This window comes from Erinaceus europaeus, chromosome 11, assembly GCF_950295315.1.
Source record: "Erinaceus europaeus chromosome 11, mEriEur2.1, whole genome shotgun sequence".
Classification (NCBI taxonomy): domain Eukaryota; kingdom Metazoa; phylum Chordata; class Mammalia; order Eulipotyphla; family Erinaceidae; genus Erinaceus; species Erinaceus europaeus.
In genome coordinates this window covers 19,290,478-19,308,773 of record NC_080172.1, presented here as the reverse complement: position 1 = coordinate 19,308,773, position 18,296 = coordinate 19,290,478, and the positions used below count along the sequence as shown (strand labels likewise).

The following is an 18,296-nucleotide window of genomic DNA, read 5'->3' as shown; positions in this document are numbered from 1 at the left end:
CAGTATCATCTACTCATGTGATAGTTTTCAAATACTAGCATTTTAGAAAATCATGTTTTTGCGGGGCCAGGTTGTGGCACACCCCCTTGAGAGCATACATTATAGTGTTCAAGGAACTGGGTTCAAGCCCCTGCTCCTCAACTGCATAAGGGATGAAGCAGTGCTGCAGTTCTCTCTCTCTTTCTCTCTCTCTCCTTCCCTCTCCCTTTCCCTTTCTTTCTCTCTCCCTCTCTTGCCTTCACTACTACCCTGTCACAGTAGATTTTCTGACTCTATCCAAAATAAATAATAAAAAAATATTAAAATAAAATATCATTCTTTTGCAAGAAAGTACTGAGAGTATATATGCTGTAACAGTCTCTTTGGAACATTTGTGAAGAAAACCAATTAATGAATAATTTAAGCTCAACATTTACTTTCACCATTTACTTTCATTTCATTGAATTGTGTAGAGTCAACTCTTGATCGTTTCTACAGTACATTTTATCCATTAGAGTTGCTTTAGCATTCCCTTAATGGATTTGATTTATGGGTAGATAGAAAATTTGATGAAATACCTTCCTATTTGACAGATTTATGTACCACATACATAAATTTAACAGTCTCTTGGTAGTGACATTTTAAAATGTTCAATCATATACAAATGTAAAAGTATGAAAAAGTTTGACATATTTCGAATGGAAATAGACATGTGGTTCTTTTTCTTATTATTCATGCCTCAGCTCACAACCCTCTCAACCCACGTAAGGAAAAAAAAATGACAATGGGATGCTTTTTTAACAAAATCTTATTCCAACTGAGAGATTTTCAGCTCTTAGGCTAAGGGTTTTAGAAATTTGAGAGAATAGAGAGTTCTGATGATTTGCCTTTCTTCAAACTGCTCAGACTGTTCTCAATTTAAATACTTCCTTAGTGAATGCACCTTAAAGTAGATCTGAGGAGACAGCATACTGGTTATGAAAAAGACTTTTATACCTTGGGTTCCCAGGTTCCAAGTTCTACTAGCCAGAACTGAGCATTGCTCTGGTTTCTGTCTGTTTCTCCCATTAAAATAAAGTAAATGAAATATTTTTAAAGTCTCAAGTAGATATTAATCTGTTTTCCACATTATCTAATTAATTTTCTTTTCTGTAATTAAACTATAATTTTAAGAGCCCTAAAATAGTATTAATAAGTTAAACATAGGATAAGTATTCACAACTCTTTTCCAGTATTAACTAATTTTGTTCATATTTCTTGGAGTGAGAATCATAACTATAGAGTTATAGAGCCAAAATTTGAAGGGAAAAAAATTCTGACTAGAATCTCTTTTCTCTTTAACAAGAAGGAAACTTGGGAGTAATTTATCAACAGATTAACCCCCTCTTCTACTGGTAAGAAACTCAAGTTCTAAGAGGGGAAGTTCTTTGTCTGAAATAGTTTTTTAAAAATTTTTTATTATCTTTATTTACTTATTGGATAGAGACAGCCAGAAATCAAGAGGGAAGGGGGTGATAGGGAGAGAGACAGAGACACCTGTAGCACTGCTTCACCGCTCATGAAGCTTTCCTCCTGCAGATGGGGACCAGGGGCTCGAACCTGGGTCCTTGCACATTGTAACATTTGCACTCAACAAGGTGCGCCACTGCCTGGCCCCTGATTTTTCTTCTTCTTTTTTTTTTTATAATATTGGTTTAATAATGATTGACAAGACCATAGGATAAGATGTGTTCATTTTGACACAATTCCCACCAAAAGAGTTCCATATCCCATCCCCTCCATTGGAAGAATTCCTATTCTTTTTCCCTTTAGGAGCATGGACCCAGGGTCATTATGGGGTGCAGAAAGTGGAAAGTCTGGCTTCTGTAATTGCTTCTCTGATGCACATGGGTATTTAACAGGTTGGCCCATACTCCCATCCTGTCTCTCTCTTTCCCTAGTGGGGTAGGGATCCAGGGAGGTGGGGTTCCAGGACATATTGGTGAGGTCGTCTGCCCAGGAAAGTCAGGTTGGCATCATGGCATCTGCAGCTTGGCGGCTGAAAATTATTAAGATATTAGGTAGAGGAGGCTGGGTGGTACCCCATCTGGTTAAGCATATACATAGTACAAAGTGCAAGGATCTCTGGCAAGGATCCCGGTACCCCTCTGCTCCCCACCTCCAGCAGGGTCACTTTTCAAGCTGTGAAGCAGGTCTGCAGGTGTCTTTCTCTCCCACTCACTGTCTTCCCCTCCACTCTCAATTTCTCTCTGTTCTGTCCAAAAACAACAACAATAACAACAATAACAGATGGAAAAAAGATGGCTACCAAAAGCAGTGGATTCAATACTGTAGGCACCCAACCTCTGTGATAACCCTAGAGGCATATATATAAATTGTTTAATAATCAGGAACCTAAAGGTAAGAATAGAGGAGAGGAGATTTGAGTCCCCATTTTGAAAAAGGCTAGTAAGTCTATTTTAGGTATATTCTGAGGGGCTCATGTCTTTACTAATTTTGGCCTGAATCCAACAACTAATATGCAGGCGGACTAAAGATATTGTCTAGGGAGATGGTGTCAGAAATAGGACTAGAAAGCTGGATCAGGGAAGAGAGTAGCTCCCAAATATGGGGAAAGTATATATATATATATAATTAACATTTAACCCCATCGATTTGATTCTGGGCCCCGTATTCAGCACAGGAGCCTGTGTAACCTCTATATCCTCGTCAGTCTGAGCTCGCATTTCATGGTCATAGCTAGGAACATTCTAGGTTGTAGTCATTTCATGACCAGTCTTCCTCAAGTGGCAGGGTATGTTGACCCAGCTTCCTTTCAGAGAATGGAACAGTCCCTATTATGGAGAGGCAAGTTCCTACAGAGTTCCACAAGAGGGTCCTTATGTTGTTCCTAATGGAGATGACCAGTGACAGTGGAGAGGGGAATCTGTTAGAGGTCTAGGCCCATCATGCCTATGTGAGAATCCCAGGATCCCCTGACTAGGGCCTCAGATGATGAGATGGCCTGGTAGTGACCAAAAGAGTCATCATTAAAGTATGCTAGTCTCTTGCCCTTATCCAGCTTTTGAATTCCCTATTTTGCCTAACTAGGTTACCCTTAGAGTGACTGAGGGAAGTGAAATAGGAAATAGGTGAGGAGGGTATCTAGGTCTAAGTAGATTAAATACTTTATGGTGTCTTTTTCTTAGGTCTTTCTACTTGCTTGCTGCACTTATTGAATCACTGCAAACTATTGTGCACTTTTACTTTAAGGTATATATATTTTCTCCTAACTTATGGATACATGTGCACATGCCTTCTGTCTCATGTACTCTGGTCTTTATCTAGGTTCTGTGGTTTTGTTAGGAAGTGCCCCATCCGAAATAGAATTAAGGAGTTGTAGTAGTAGCCAACCCTAACAGGACTGGGGCAGTCTCTCACTATAGTTTCAATTTTTGTTTTCCTGATAATTTGTTTAGTTTATTTTTTAAATTACAGATAGTAATGTTTTGTATAAAGCCATAAAAAGGATGATATCTTAAAGCCATTACTTTACTCAGCCTCTTGCATCATTGTGTTCTGTGATATTTTTTTTCTTTCTAAAAACAAAGCTTTAACAGTTCTACTGTTTGTTCTGAAGACAAATAGCAAGTAGGAATTGGAAGTTGGGAATGAGATTGTGCTGTCTGTCTTTACTTTTGCAAACTTGGTTTTAATTTATTGTCTGTTTCTTTGAAACAGTTGTTGCAAACTGAATATGAAGAGTTGTCTTTATAGAAGTCATTTTATTGGAGGCTTAATAGTTTACAATACAATTGTTGACATATGAGTGAGCTCTCTCATCTTCCCATGATAGATGTCTGCAAAATATTCTCACACTCAACCTTCTGCTTAACACAGTTTATTATTATCGGGCCGCTTCATCTCTATAGAGACATGCCAAGTACCCCTGTTACTTTGGGGCCACCATTCAATCTATTCAATTACATTCTGTACCTTTTATGGACTCTTTCTATTCTTATACCATTTATTCTAGTTTGTGTTTAACTGACTAAACACTATATTCCCTGATTTTTGTAAAGCCTTACAATCTATAGAAGTGAATATCACATTTGATATTGAATAGATAATATAGAAGAAATAAATAAAATCCTAATGAAATGTCCTTTAAGACTGAGAGGAAAGCTTGGAAAACAAAGTTTCTGTAGAGTTAAAGGATAAGAAGTCAATATTTCAGAGATAACTACACCCTCATTCATTATAGCATTATTCACAATAGCCAAGACATGAAATCAACCTAATATCTGTAATCAGATAAAGAAAATGTGATCTAAGGATTGTGCATGTTTGTCTGTCTGTACACATTCATATACATGTATAGACAGAGAGACAATGGAATATTACTCTCACTTTTAGAAGCTAAAAAAGTACAAGTGCACAGGTTATCTCTTAGATACGTATTAAATTATGAGAAAGGAAAAAAATCTAAAATCAGGTATTGTTTATTTTTTGTTGGTATCTAAGATTACAGGGGTATAGTTCCAGAGTGCACCCACACTGTGCCCCATCCACAGTGATAACCACCATACAAAAATCTCAATTATTTGGGAAGTAGTAAATCTATCTGTGTTTAATATATATTAATGAGTATTTTGATGTAAGACCTATAAAGGAACCTAGTGACAGATTTGGAATACACTAGGGTTTAACAAATGTTTGCAACATTTTAATTTAAATCTTACTTAATAATTAAACCCACATACAGACTGTTCTTTGAAAAGTCATGGATACAATCTAAGTCGAATTCCTCTCTTCTCAAATTGTCATCTTGTGTGTGTGCCTTTTTTTGTTGTTGTTTGTTTTTTGTTTGGTTGGTTGTTTGTTTTGGCCCCCAGGGTATTTCTGGGGCTTGGTGCCTGCACCACGAATCCACTGCTCCTGGGGGCTTTTTCCCCCCTTTTTTGTTGCCCTTGTTGTTATTATTTTTGTCATCGTTGTTGTGGTTATTTTTATTATTGTTGTTATTGATGTCCTTGTTGTTGGATAGGACAGAGAGAAATGGAGAGAGGAGGGGAAGACGGAGAGGATGAGAGAAAGATAGACTCCTGCAGACCTCCTTCAGGCCTGTGAAGCAATTCCTTTGCAGGTGGGGAGCAGGGGGCTTGAACCGGAATCCTTACGCTGGTACTTGCACTTAGCACCAGACCTTGCAATGGCAGATACAGAAAGCATCTCACATGCTCATCAACAAAAAGATAATTGAAGCAGTCATGGTATCTCCACACTGTGAAACATAGCTACTGGATTAGTTAAATAAGGCCAAATAAATACAGTTACGTTAAATAAGTTTAAAAACAATAGACAAAATATAATACACCATTGTTTCAAATGATCAATTCTGAGAACAACACCGCAGTAAAATAAGTCTATGTTCATGTCTTTTTTTTTTTCATTTTATTTTTTAGTGAGAGAAATACGAGGAGAGTGATAATCAGACATCACTCTGGTACATGGACACCTGGGGATCTAACTCAGATGTCAGCCTTAAGAGTCCAACACTTTATCCACTGTGCCACTCCAAGACTGCTGTATTTCTTGTATTATTAAGACCTCCATTAGTCTGGAAGTATATATCCAAGTATTGTTCTAACTGATAACCTTAGAGAAGGTGGGACAATTTGATAGTTGAGGAACAAGATAACATTTTTATTTTTTTACTACTTTAATCCAAATTAGGTTTGATTTGAAGGGATGATTCACATGAGGGGTAGTAGGAATTAACAGAAAAAGACCATTGGTAGCTATAACACAGAAATGGAATTTAACAGGAGTTGACAACTATTTAGATGGAGAGCGAGGTAAGCAGCCAAGGGGGTTCACTGATTTCTGCATCTCTGGGAGAATGGTGCTGTCATTTAAACAAACAGGGATATCATGAGAAGAATTGCTATTAATCCTCCTCCTCAGGAAAGAAAATGAGTTACATTATCAGTGAAAGTTATGCTGCTTCTTATTTTACATACTAATTGTTCCTATTGGAGAAGCTGCAATTATACTCTTGAAACTTTAAAGCATTTCTGCTTTATTAAAAGCTGAGTTTTTGATATATGATTAGATTTAAAAAGTATGTTTTAAGTGCTATTTATATTACATTTCATATGCATATAGAATTAAGAGACTGTTGTTTGATATGTTGCCTTATATATATTATTCTAGAACAAAAGAATACTTTTTGAATTTGAAACACTGTAGCAATTAAAATCATTTCAACTATGAAAATTAAGTATTCCCATTGTACTCAAAGTGAGAAAACCATAAAATATGACCTATGTAGTTTTTATGGTACATTTCTATTGCATTGTTTTGATATAATTATTCCTCTTACAAGTGCTTTGGTAACACAAGGCATAGTAAACTTGCCAGACAATGATACACATTGTTAATTTACTACTGAAAAGATTTTTAGTTCAAGAATCTGTGTACCTATATTTTACAGAAAGCAGTTTACAAATGTATCTACTTTGAGAATTTATTTCATAAAAATGTCATCAAAATGTTGGGTACATTTATCTTTAACTAATTTTATCATATTTTATTATGGGGCTGAAAATTGAAATGCACAAACCAGTTGTATGAATTTTAAAAAAATTTTGTATGGATAAATCAACAACATCATCTAAATAATTTTAATTTGTTTTTTTTTTTTTCAGTTTTATGGACCTCAGCTGCTCTTGTATGCCTTGATTTCCCATTCATCATTAATTGTTTTCACTTCAGTCACTACTTCTATGTTATTAGTCTTTTTATGTGTAAACTATGTGCACTTTTCCATGGAAAATGTTATTAATAATATATCCACTATTTATTTTATTTTATTCTTATAAAGACAGAAATGGAGAGGGGGGAGGGAGGGAGGAAGGGAGAAGAGAGGAACCTGTAGCACTACTTGATCAATCATGATTCTTGCCCCCTACAAGTGGGGACCTAAGTTAGGTCCTTGTGTGTGGTAACATATGTACTCTACCAGATGCACTACTTCCCTGCCACTTTGATATTTCTAATCTGTGTTATAACAGGAAGACCTGTAGGTGTCATATTTTACATTTTGAGCCTACTGAGAATCTCATTAACTTAAAAACCTTCAAAAACTGGGTGATTATGTAATGTTTGGTAAATTTATAAGATCATTTCTTTTACTGATAGATTCTTATGGTGCCCACTGGAGAAAATGGAGCAGAGATAGTAAATTCCATATTTTCTATATTTAATGTTTTTTAGAAAATAAATAGTGCTGGAACCAGTAATGCAGATGTCCCTTTGGCTGATCCCGGAATGTACCAGTTGGACATTACATTAAGAAGGGGTCAAAGTTTAGCTGCCCGAGATCGAGGAGGTAAGCACATAGCATATAACCTGCAGCTTATTTGATTTGATGTGTTTGCGACAAACTTTATTCTCTTCAGATTAAAAACTCAAATATAACATAGTTTTTAGTAGAGTGAATTTAACAGCGCAGTTAAAATTGTTGCCCAGGTTTCGGAGGATAGCATGGTGGTTTATGTGACACATCTTCATGCCTAAATCACCAGAAGTCTCAAGTATAATTTCCAGTACCACCATACACTAGAACTAGCCGATGCTTCTTCTTCTAGTGTTTGCCCTTCTTCCGTAGTCAGTCAACAGCGTCAGGTTGAGCCTGATGTCTGCTTGTTGCTGACTTTGAAAGTGACTGGGATCCATGTGGATTCAGTCGGCTAGGAAGGATCGTCAGTTTCCCCAATAAATGGGTACTCAGATGCTCTGAAAAATGATCTAACTTCTGTGACATAGAGAAAGAGATTCTGATACAAGCTCAAAAACTTAACTAGCTTAGATGTTAAGGTCCATACTAAACTGTTCACATATTAGACTGTGTAATCAGTGATATGTTTTCAAAATCCCAATGACATTTTTCTGATACAGATACAGAAAACTCAATCACAAAACTTGTTTAAAATTACAAAGATTCCAAGTAGTCAAATCTATTTTAAGAAATAACCAAGTTTTGGAAGCATCACGCTCATTGATTTCAAACTGTTTTATAAAATGCAGTGATAACCCAAAGAGCAAGTTATAGGCCTAAAAATAGTGACATAGTTCAGTAGAATATACAATCCAGAAATAAATTCATGTATAGACAGTCAGTCCATCTACAGAAAAGGAATCAATAAAATGCAGTGGGGATAAAATGGCCTCTTTAATAAATGATACCAGGGAAACTGGATAACCACATGTGGAAGAAAGAAATTAGACTCTTCTACCATGTAAAGAGATTAACTCAAAAATGGGTTAAAAGCTTGAATGTAAGAGCTAACACTATAAATTTTAGCTAGGACATTAGCTAAAAACATTCCACTAGGAATTTTCCTAGGTGGTAAGCACTGAGCAATGTTCTTCTGGATTTAATGCAAATGGTGAGGTCAGCAAAACAAACACCAATCAAATATGGTTACCCTGCATAACAAACAAACAAACAAAAATTCTGAAGACTAAAGGAACCCATCAACAAAAGTAAAAGAGATTTTAGTGAATGGGAATAAATACTCACGAACCATATATCTGATAAAGGATTATTATGAAAAATATGCAAAGAAATTATAAAACTCAATGCAATGCAATTTTTAAAAGACTGATTAAAATGGGCAGGGTAAAAAAAAATATATATATATATATATATATGTATGTATATAATTTACCACTATCATTCTTCTAATATCCAATTTTTTTTATAGATACCTCTGGCCAAATCAGGATTTTTAAAAGAAAAAAACTAGAATGAGAGGGCCATGCTTTTTCCAAAGTTAAAGAAAAAAAATTTACTTCATAGAGAATATTTTCAATTATTCAAAACACAAACTGCAGTACAGCCCACAATGCAGTACAGCCTTACATACTTGCCGGGAATTTGTGATTTGTTTTTTACTTTTCTTGTCTGTTTTGTTTTACTTTACTGTGAAGTTAGTGGTTTATAGTATAGACTTTAATGCATAGCCACAGCCTCTCGTCTCTCATTGATTGGTGTCTAGGAGAGATGATAGCAAGACCACAATGCCACTGCACCCTGTGACCTTCCATCCCTCCCCATGGTCCTTTGCTTTTGTGCAATACACCACACCTGGTCCAAATTTCACTTTTTGTCCTTCTCTATTGTTCTTTTTTAAATATGTTGTAAAGATTTTTTAAATTACCTTTATTTATTGGGTAGAGACACCCAGAAATCAAGGGGGGTGATAGAGAGGGTAAGAGACAGAGAGACACCTGCAGCACTGCTTCAATACACACAAAGCTTTCACCCTGGGGACCAGAGGCTTCATCCTGGGTCCTTCCACATTGCAACATGTGCCCCTCTTCTTTACTCTTAAGTTCCACCTATAAGTGACATCATTTGGTATAGATCTTATTAGGTAAAAATGAAATGAGACATTTAAACAGAGAAAGCAACTTCAGTTACATTTGGCATTTATTAACACTTGTCCCAAATCAAACTATGAGTACCAGATATGTTGAACATATAATTTGAAACATATGATTTTCAGTTGTGAATTTATATACACCTAACTAGGATAACTAGCTGGAGTTAATCTGAACTGAAAAAACAAACTAGGAAGCAGTGTGGCTATGGGAGAGTATAGTTTTGATGGCCTGAATCAGGATTATGCATGTGATAGTGGAAAAGAAATGGAAAATGTTGGGACTGGATGGTGGCACACCTGATTGAGTGCCATGTTACAATGAGCAAGGACCCAGGTTTGAGTCCCCAGTCCCCATCTGAAGGAGGGGAAGCGTCGCAAGTGGAGAAGCAGTGTTGCAGGTGTCTCTCTGTCCTTCTACCTGTCTATCACACACCTTTCTCTTGACTTTTGCCTGTTTCTGTCCAATAAATAAAGACATAACAAAAAGAAAGGAAAAATATGATACATAATTCAGAGGCATGTCCAGTAATTCTTGAGATTGATTGGAATAAAAGGGTGCCTGAGAGGCATTTGGGTGGTGGTGGGGAGAAATGAATGTAAACACACGTTTTTCCAGTTATTTTGACTAGTAAAAATTGCAATATTTTGTCTTTATTTAAATTAATCCCCTCAACTACTGCCCAGAAAAAAAAATGCCTATGTCCACATGCTCAGTGTCAACCTTACTGAAAATAGTGAAAAAGAGAAACGAGTATATGTCATCACCACATTGCTACTTTGGAACTTTGCATCTCCAAAGCCATCTTCATGTACAGATGTCACCGGGATGATCTCAGAAGTCATAGCAAAACATCTTTCTCTGTTTATAAACTATGTTCCCCTTTAGTGGAACATAGGTTCCAGAGACTTGATATAAACTGACACTTCCTAAAAGATATAATCCCACTGAAATTTATCAGACAAATTTATCAGTCTTTTCACATATAACCACACCAAAATCTTAGAAATTTATTAGTGATTTAATAGTGATTTCAAGGTTTGAAGATATGGATTTAATTCTGTACTGCACTTCCCCACACACACACACAGAATCACATACACACACAATAACCAACACAGCTCTCACAAAAAGTCTTACAGACAGCATGGCTACTTTTTTTTTTCTTTGAAAGTTCATGTGTTTCCATTCTCTGTTTTCCACATATGAGTAAAATCCTTCATTGTCTGAAAGGTTGATTTTGAGAATGTTTGAGATATTTTTCTTAACACTCCATTCTTTGGATTTACACAGGCTTTAGTGAGCTATTATGATCAAGAAAATGCCTGTTGCTGTGTTAACATCATAAATGAAATTTATTTCTAATAAATATTTTTTGCATTGCTTAAAAAAGTGGTGCCATGGACAAGTTTTTATTACCCAATACAGATATATACGTGCCTGTGTGTGTTTCACTCACTAGTTTCCTACACTGGGGAAAGTTTTTCCAAATCACAGAAACTGAGTGTTAATTGTAACTGTCTCATATAATCTATGATCTAAATCTTCTGGTTTTTTCCTGTCTTATTTCACAGGTGCAGAAAGAAATCAGTCACACAAAAATTCCTTTGTGGTCTTTTGGGTTTACTCCGGAGACTCTCGGGAACATGTCCCCTAAGCTTTAACTCTACCTTCACTTTTGCACGTGACTTCTTTCAGATTCTAATAAAGGACAAATTTAGAAACTGCATATATGAAAAAGAGTGTTCCTTTGTAAATTAATTAAACTAGGTCCATATAATTCCTAAGCCCTGAGAATAAACTTCTCCCTAGGAATTTTGAAACAAACTCTACAATGACATCACTATTCCCCAAATCCTTTTTTTAATATGTTAATCTTAAATTATTTGTATTGTGAGTCAGAAGCAAAAAGGTTCAGTGACATTTTACCGGCAGAACATCAGTGAGGGTATTCTTTTCTTCAAAATTTCCAATGTTTACTAAGAGGTGACATCCTTTAACAACTATAGACTGGGAATTCCTTGTCCTAGGGCAGTACTATATTGATTTCTTAGAGAAAGTCTGCAACTGATGTTTCTATCTGTTAAACACATTCATATAGGGAGTCAGGCTGTAGCGCAGTGGTTAAGCACAGGTGGTGTAAAGCGCAAGGACCGGAGTAAGGATCCCGGTTTGAGCCCTGGCTCCCCACCTGCAAGGGGAGTCGCTTCACAGGTGGTGAAGCAGGTCTGCAGGTGTCTATCTTTCTCTCCCCCTCTCTGTCTTCCCCTCCTTTCTCCAATTCTCTCTGTCCTATCCAACAACAACAACAATAATAATAATAACCACAACAATAAAACAAGGACAACAAAAGGGAATAAATAAATAAATAAATATTAAAAAATATATTTAAAAAACACATTCATATAATACACAACTAAATGTTATTTAATTTTATTTATTATTCCTAGTGATTTAATAATTATCAACAAGATTGTGGGATAAGAGAGGTACAGTTTCCATGCAATTCCCACCACCATAGTTCCATATCCCATCTTCTCCATCGGGAGTTTCCCTATTCTTTATCCCTCACTGAGTATGGTCCAAAGATCTTTATGGGATACAAAGGGTGGGAGGTCTGTCTTCTGTAATTGCTTCTCCACTGGACATAGGCATTGGCAGGTGGATCTCTACCCCAGCCTGTTTCATTTTTCCCTAGTGGGGTAGGGCTCTGCAGAGGTTGGTTCCAGGACACACAGGTGAAGTTGTCTGTCCCGGGTATTCAGGTTGGTGTCATGGTAGCTTCTGTAACTTGGTGGCTGAAAACCATTAAGATATAAAGCAGAAGTGGTGCCATGTGGTGGTGCACCTGGTTAAGCACACACATTATAAAGCACAAGGACACAGATACAAGCCCTTGGTCCCACCTGCAGGGGGAAAGCTTCACCAGTGGTGAAGCAGAGCTTCAGGTGTCTCTCTGTCTCTCTCCCTCTCTATCTCCCCTCCCTTCTCAATTTCTCTCTGTCTCTAATAATAAAGATAATAATAAAAGTTTTTTAAACATGTAAAAAAGATATAAAGCAGAACAAATTGTTTAATAATCAGGAAACTAAAGGTAAAAATTATTTAATTTTAAATGTACTGCCTCCTATGTTACTGTGGTGATAAATTTGCTTTTTAAGATAACACTTGGGGGTCAGGCGGTAGTGGCGCGGGTTAAGCGCACACGTGGCGCAAAGCACAAGGACTGCCTTAAGGCCCCCGGTTCCAGCTCCCGGTTCCTCACCTGCAGGGGAGTTGCTTCACATGCAGTGAAGCAGGTCTGCAAGTGTCTTTCTCTCCCCCTCTCTGTCTTCCCCTTCTTTCTCCATTTCTCTCTGTCCTATCCAATAACGAACGACATCAACAACAATAATAATAACCACAACAAGGCTACAACAACAAGGGCAACAAAAGGGGAAAAAATGGTCTCCAGGAGCAGTGGATTCATGGTGCAGGCACTGAGCCCCAGCAATAACCCTGGAGGCAAAAAAAAAAAAAAAACTAACACTTATATAGGGGGAAATGAGTTATTCTAGATTATTTGAAATTAGTAAATTGCTATGAAAAAGAAAAGGATACATGGAAAGCAATATATAATACATATATAGATAGATACTTCAGTGATTTATAGACAAGTTGAATTGGTATACATCATATTTCCTTCAGAAATTGCAGAGACTTTGGCATTGGTGTTTCTTAATATGATTTATAGATGAATTCAGTTTAGACTAAGTATAATTGTATTCAGCGTCTGTTAACAAAGGAAGATTTTAAGCTTAACTCATTTAAAAAGTACATCTCTGAGTTTCACCAATTAGGCATTGTCTTTAAATTCACCTGAGGTTAATTAGCTTGCATTCATGATTTTCTATATTTAGACTTCATAAAGGATATGTTCCTTTTTGGTATAAGTATAGAAATTTTGTATGTTCTTGATATTTAGGTACCCGTAGATGGAAATATTCTGTCGGCTGTAAGTACATTCATTCACCTGTGTTGTATAAAGAATAGCAGTTGTCCTTCATATAACTTTTAAAGGCCAATTATAATGAACAGTATACCAGTTTAGATAGAACTCATACTTCTGGGAGGAAAAACTATATAAAGTTTGATCCCACGAAATTAGATTATTAAGAGAAGGCATTCTAATTTACATGAATTTAACATTCCAAATTTGGGGTTATATTCTTAAAAATACTTAAGGGGATCAGTTATCTGCTTATGATAAAATGAGGGTTTCAAAGTTCTCTCAACTTTTTCTTGAAGAATAGGAGGCTTCAAGATTAATGGGAGGAGCGCTTTGAGATGCTCAAATCATCTGGTTTCCTGGATAATGATGTGTTTCTGTGCATTTCTTCCAAAAATAGCACCTGTAACATATTTATTATTTCTGCAAATCAGTTCCTGCATAATAGATTTGTTTCTCTACAATTAATCCACAATCCATCTAGAACCACAGTTTTATAATTTTTTTCCAGATGACATCATCTCTGGCATATATTTAATACAGCCTTTAGGCATGCATGAGAGGAGACTAGAGAACAACTGTTTATGAGTAACTAAATGCTTCTAACAATTACATCAACTAATGGAATGGAAATAATCAGAATGAAAGAGAGTAGAATCTCTTATCATAAATTGATACATAAGCAGTTGGACATAACTGGAATTTAGGTGCTGATTATCCTGACAGGAAAAATACTAGGGGCAATGAAGATATTGTAAAATCTCTAAGCTCTACTGTCAATACTGTAAAACATGCACCTGAGGCATTTCTGATCCATACAGCTAAAGCTACAAATAGAATCTTATTAAAGCATGTTTATTGACATTTATTGTCTCACCCCTTGCAAATCAATATAATCTGCTTTCACTCCCTCCATAAGTAAATAAATAACACGCCAGGGCCCAGGTGGTGGTGTACTGGGTAGAGCCCACACGTTGCAATATGCAAGGACCCTGCTATAGAGGGAAGCTTCAGGAGTACAGCATGTGTCTCTATCTTTTCTCCTCTATCTCCCTATTCCCTCTCAATTTCTCTCTATTTCTATCTAAAATAAATAATTAAATAAATAGTAACTCGAAGAGTGATATGTTACAAAATTAACCTTATATAAACCAAGCTTTTCTATCTTGTGCTGAAAATCTCTCCTTAACTCCCCAAATAATATTCCATGGCCATTACAAACCTTAGAGTCAACTAAATATCAGAGTCACAAAACTATTCAAGACCAGATCTGATACCTCTTCAGGAAGATGTAGATTGGCTCCATAACTCATCAGCAAGAAGTTCAAGATGGCCCTTGCAACATCTGGCTCCTTTATTGTAACCCATGAAGCATTCCCGACAGCTGTCTTCCTTGAGTCTCCAGCTACTAACAATGTAGATGGAGAAAGATAAATCCACATTGGGCAGGTGGAGACCTTCTGGCACAGAGGCCTTATCTCATGGGAGCTGGGAGGCAGTATCTCTCCTAATTACTTCATAGATGTGGTTTCTAGGGATATGCCCTGTACAAAATCATTACCTTCAAGAAACCTAAAGATAAAGCTTTCTATGAGATTTTTTTCTCTCTCTTCCCAGGTAGGGTGAAATTTAATATTTGGGAGATCATTTTTGCATATGTGGTTTAACAACATAGTGTATATACCAGCCAGAATATCTGAAAAATTGCTGGTTAACTCAAGTTCATATTTTCATAAAGGCAGGGGAGAAATGGTTTTCCATATTGGGACAAGCCCTGATAAATTAAGAAAGTATGGGTGGAGCATTTCAAATGTACCTAATTTATTCATAGGCATTCCTTTGTTTTGGGTGCTCAAGAAGGTAAGAAAATTTCAAGGTGAGATGAGTTCAGGTCTTTGGTGTTACCTAGCAGCTGCTGAGGCAACACAAAAGTTAGTTTTGACATAAAAGCCTGTGTTCCACTTTTAATAGTCAAACTTCCTGCCTGACCTTGAAAAACTGTAGGAACACATACCTCTTTTTAAATTTTATTATTAATTTAAGAATGATTGACAAGATTGAGGGATAAGAGGGGTATAATTCCATACAATTCCCACCACTAGAGTTCTATATCCCCTCCCCTCCATTAGAAGCTTCCCTATTCTTTATCCAATGGAAATATGGACCAAAGATCTCAAGGGGTACAACTGTTGTCATATTTTAAGGGAATTGTGTGGTGTTTATTTTCTTTCTTTTTTCTCTTTCTTTTTATTTATAAAAAGGGAACACTGACAAAACTATAGGATAAGAGCGATATAACTCCACACAGTTCCCACCACCAGAACTCCATATCTCATCCCCTCCTGATAGCTTTCCTATTCTTTAACCCTCTGGGAGTATGGACTCAGGGTTATTATGGGGCGCATAAGGTGGAAGGCTTGGCTGCTAGGGAAAGAGACAGACAAGCTGGGAGAATGGATCGACCTGCCAACACCCATGGTCATCAGGGAAGCAATTAAAGAGCACATACCTCCAACAACAGAGGAGTGGCTGAGCAAGTTGTGGTATATATACAGAATGGAATACTACTCAGCTAATAAAAAGAGTGACTTCACCATTTTCAGCCAATCTTGGATGGACCTTGAAAGATTCATGCTAAGTGAAATAAGTCAGAAATAGAAGGATGAATATGGGATGATCTCACTCTCAGGCAGAAGTTGAAAAACAAGATCAGAAGAGAAAACACAAGTAGAACTGAACTGGAATTGGCATATTGCACCGAAGTAAAAGACTCTGAGGTGGGGGAGAATACAGGTCCAAAAATGATGACAGAGGACCTAGTGGGGGTTGTATTATTATATGGAAAACTGGGAAATGTAATGCATGTACAAACTATTGTATTTACTGTCGAATGTAAAACATTAATTCCTCAATAAAGGAATTAAAAAAAAGAGTACATACTTCTTAAGTATGAAAAGCAGTTACAACTTTGCCTGTTAATAACTAAAATAGAAACACTTTACAACAAACAGACAACAAATTGTTCAGTAATTTTAGGTTGACTAGGTATGACAAGCCTTTAGTTTTCTCCCTTCCTTCCTTTCTTTCTTTTTTTCCTTTTATCTTCCTTTTATTTGATAGGACAAAGATTGATTTACAGGGGCAGGGGAGAGAGAAAGAAACTCCTGCAAAATTGCTTCACAGCTAATAAAGCTTCCTCCCTGCAGGTACAGGGCAGGAGCTTGACCTAAGTCATTCATATATATATATATATATTCCCTTTGTTGCCCTTGTTGTTTTATTGTTGAAGTTATCATTGGTGTCATTGTTGTTGGATAGGACAGAGAGAAAAGGAGAGAGGAGGGGAAGACAGAGAGGGGGAGAGAAAGATAGACACCTGCAGACCTGCTTCACTGCTTGTGAAGAGACTCCCCTGCAGGTGGGGAGCCAGGAGCTTGAACCGGGATCCTTACGCTGGTCCTGGTGCTTTGCGCCATGTGCACTTAACATGCTACGCTACACCCCAACTCCCAACTCAAGTCTTTGTGCATGGTAACTGCACTCAATGAGAGTTGTTATTTCATATGGGACAAAGGTTTTTTCTATTTGTAATTTCCACCCAATTTTTCTAGAAATCTAAAACGTCTCTAAAAGTAAAGCATATGATTAAAGAATCACTATTTTCTGATACTCAAGTACTTTACACTATGTCCAATTAAATTTAGCTTAAGTATGTAAAGTGATGCAAGTGTAATTTGTTAAAACCTTATCAGAACCTTAAAGTTTACATATGAAGAGGGACTGGGGTTGATGGTGACAGTGATGTGTAGACACCTGTCACGTTGACATAAGAAATTGTACCCAGAGGTGAGGTGGTGGCTCACCTGGCTAAGCGCTCACATTAGAGTGTGCAAGGCCCCAGGTGTGAGCCCCCAGTCTCCACCTGCAGGGGAAAACTTTGCAAATGGTGAGGCAGGACTGCAGGAGTCTCTCTGTCTCTGTCTCTCTCTTCCTCTCAGTTTCTGGCTGTCTCTATCCAATAAATAAATAACGATAATAATTTTTCAAAAAGATGTATTTTAAAAAATTGTACCCATGTGCCAGGAACTGTCCTATAAATTCAGTACAATTATTTGGGAAATGAAGAGGAATAAAGGAAAAGAAATTTTACACAAGGAAGTCAAATGGAACTGCATGTGGCTTGGTCTAATGAGCAGAGGCAGCCATATTAATAGTAAAGATGCTATTCATTCTAATTCAGTTTAATTCCACAAATATTTATGTCCAAAAGAGACTTGATTTTTATATAATCAGTGATAATTTACTTATTATTTAATATACTGACATTTAATACCAATATTACACTATTAAGTTGTAAATTTTCTAGTTTGTTAGTCCTATAAAATGTTGTGATTTTGTGGTCCGGGAGGTCGTGCAGTGGATAGGACTTCGCACTCTCAAGCATGAGGTCCCGAGTTCAATCCCCGGCAGCACATATACCAGAGTGATGTCTGGTTCTTTCTCTCTCTCATATCATTTCTCATGAATAAATAAATCTTTTTTAAAAAGTTGTAATTTCAAAAAGAAGAAATAATTGACAAGATAACTTTTTCCTTATACAAAATATAGTTTTTTGAATAAGTTACCTTTGCCTGTTTCCAAAGGAAAATCAACAAAGTTGTATAGTCCCTTAAATTAATAGAGTCCATCTTATAATTTGTCTGGACGAGTAGCTGCAGGAACACTTATAATAAATTTGCTTCTGGCAGGGAAAATACAGCAATGGTGAGATAAACAGCCATGATTCTCAAAATTTGGTCTTCAGATCAGCAATGTCAAAATTGTTTTGAAACTTGCAAACCTGAGACTCCATTTCAGCCCTACTGACTGATAAACTCTAGGTGTGAGGTCTGTAGATCTG

The 18,296-nt window shown here is 36.7% G+C and overlaps 1 protein-coding gene across 1 annotated transcript in view; it reads left to right on the top strand.

The window, feature by feature from the left end:
* The window catches only part of LOC103120922 (multiple C2 and transmembrane domain-containing protein 1), a 355,114-nt gene that overhangs the window by 202,698 nt on the left and 134,120 nt on the right, over positions 1–18,296 (top strand). Inside the window, exon 2 of the mRNA XM_060201181.1 lies at positions 7,237–7,351. Within this exon, the coding sequence (XP_060057164.1) occupies positions 7,237–7,351 (115 nt within the window). The remainder of the gene's footprint in view (positions 1–7,236; positions 7,352–18,296) is intronic.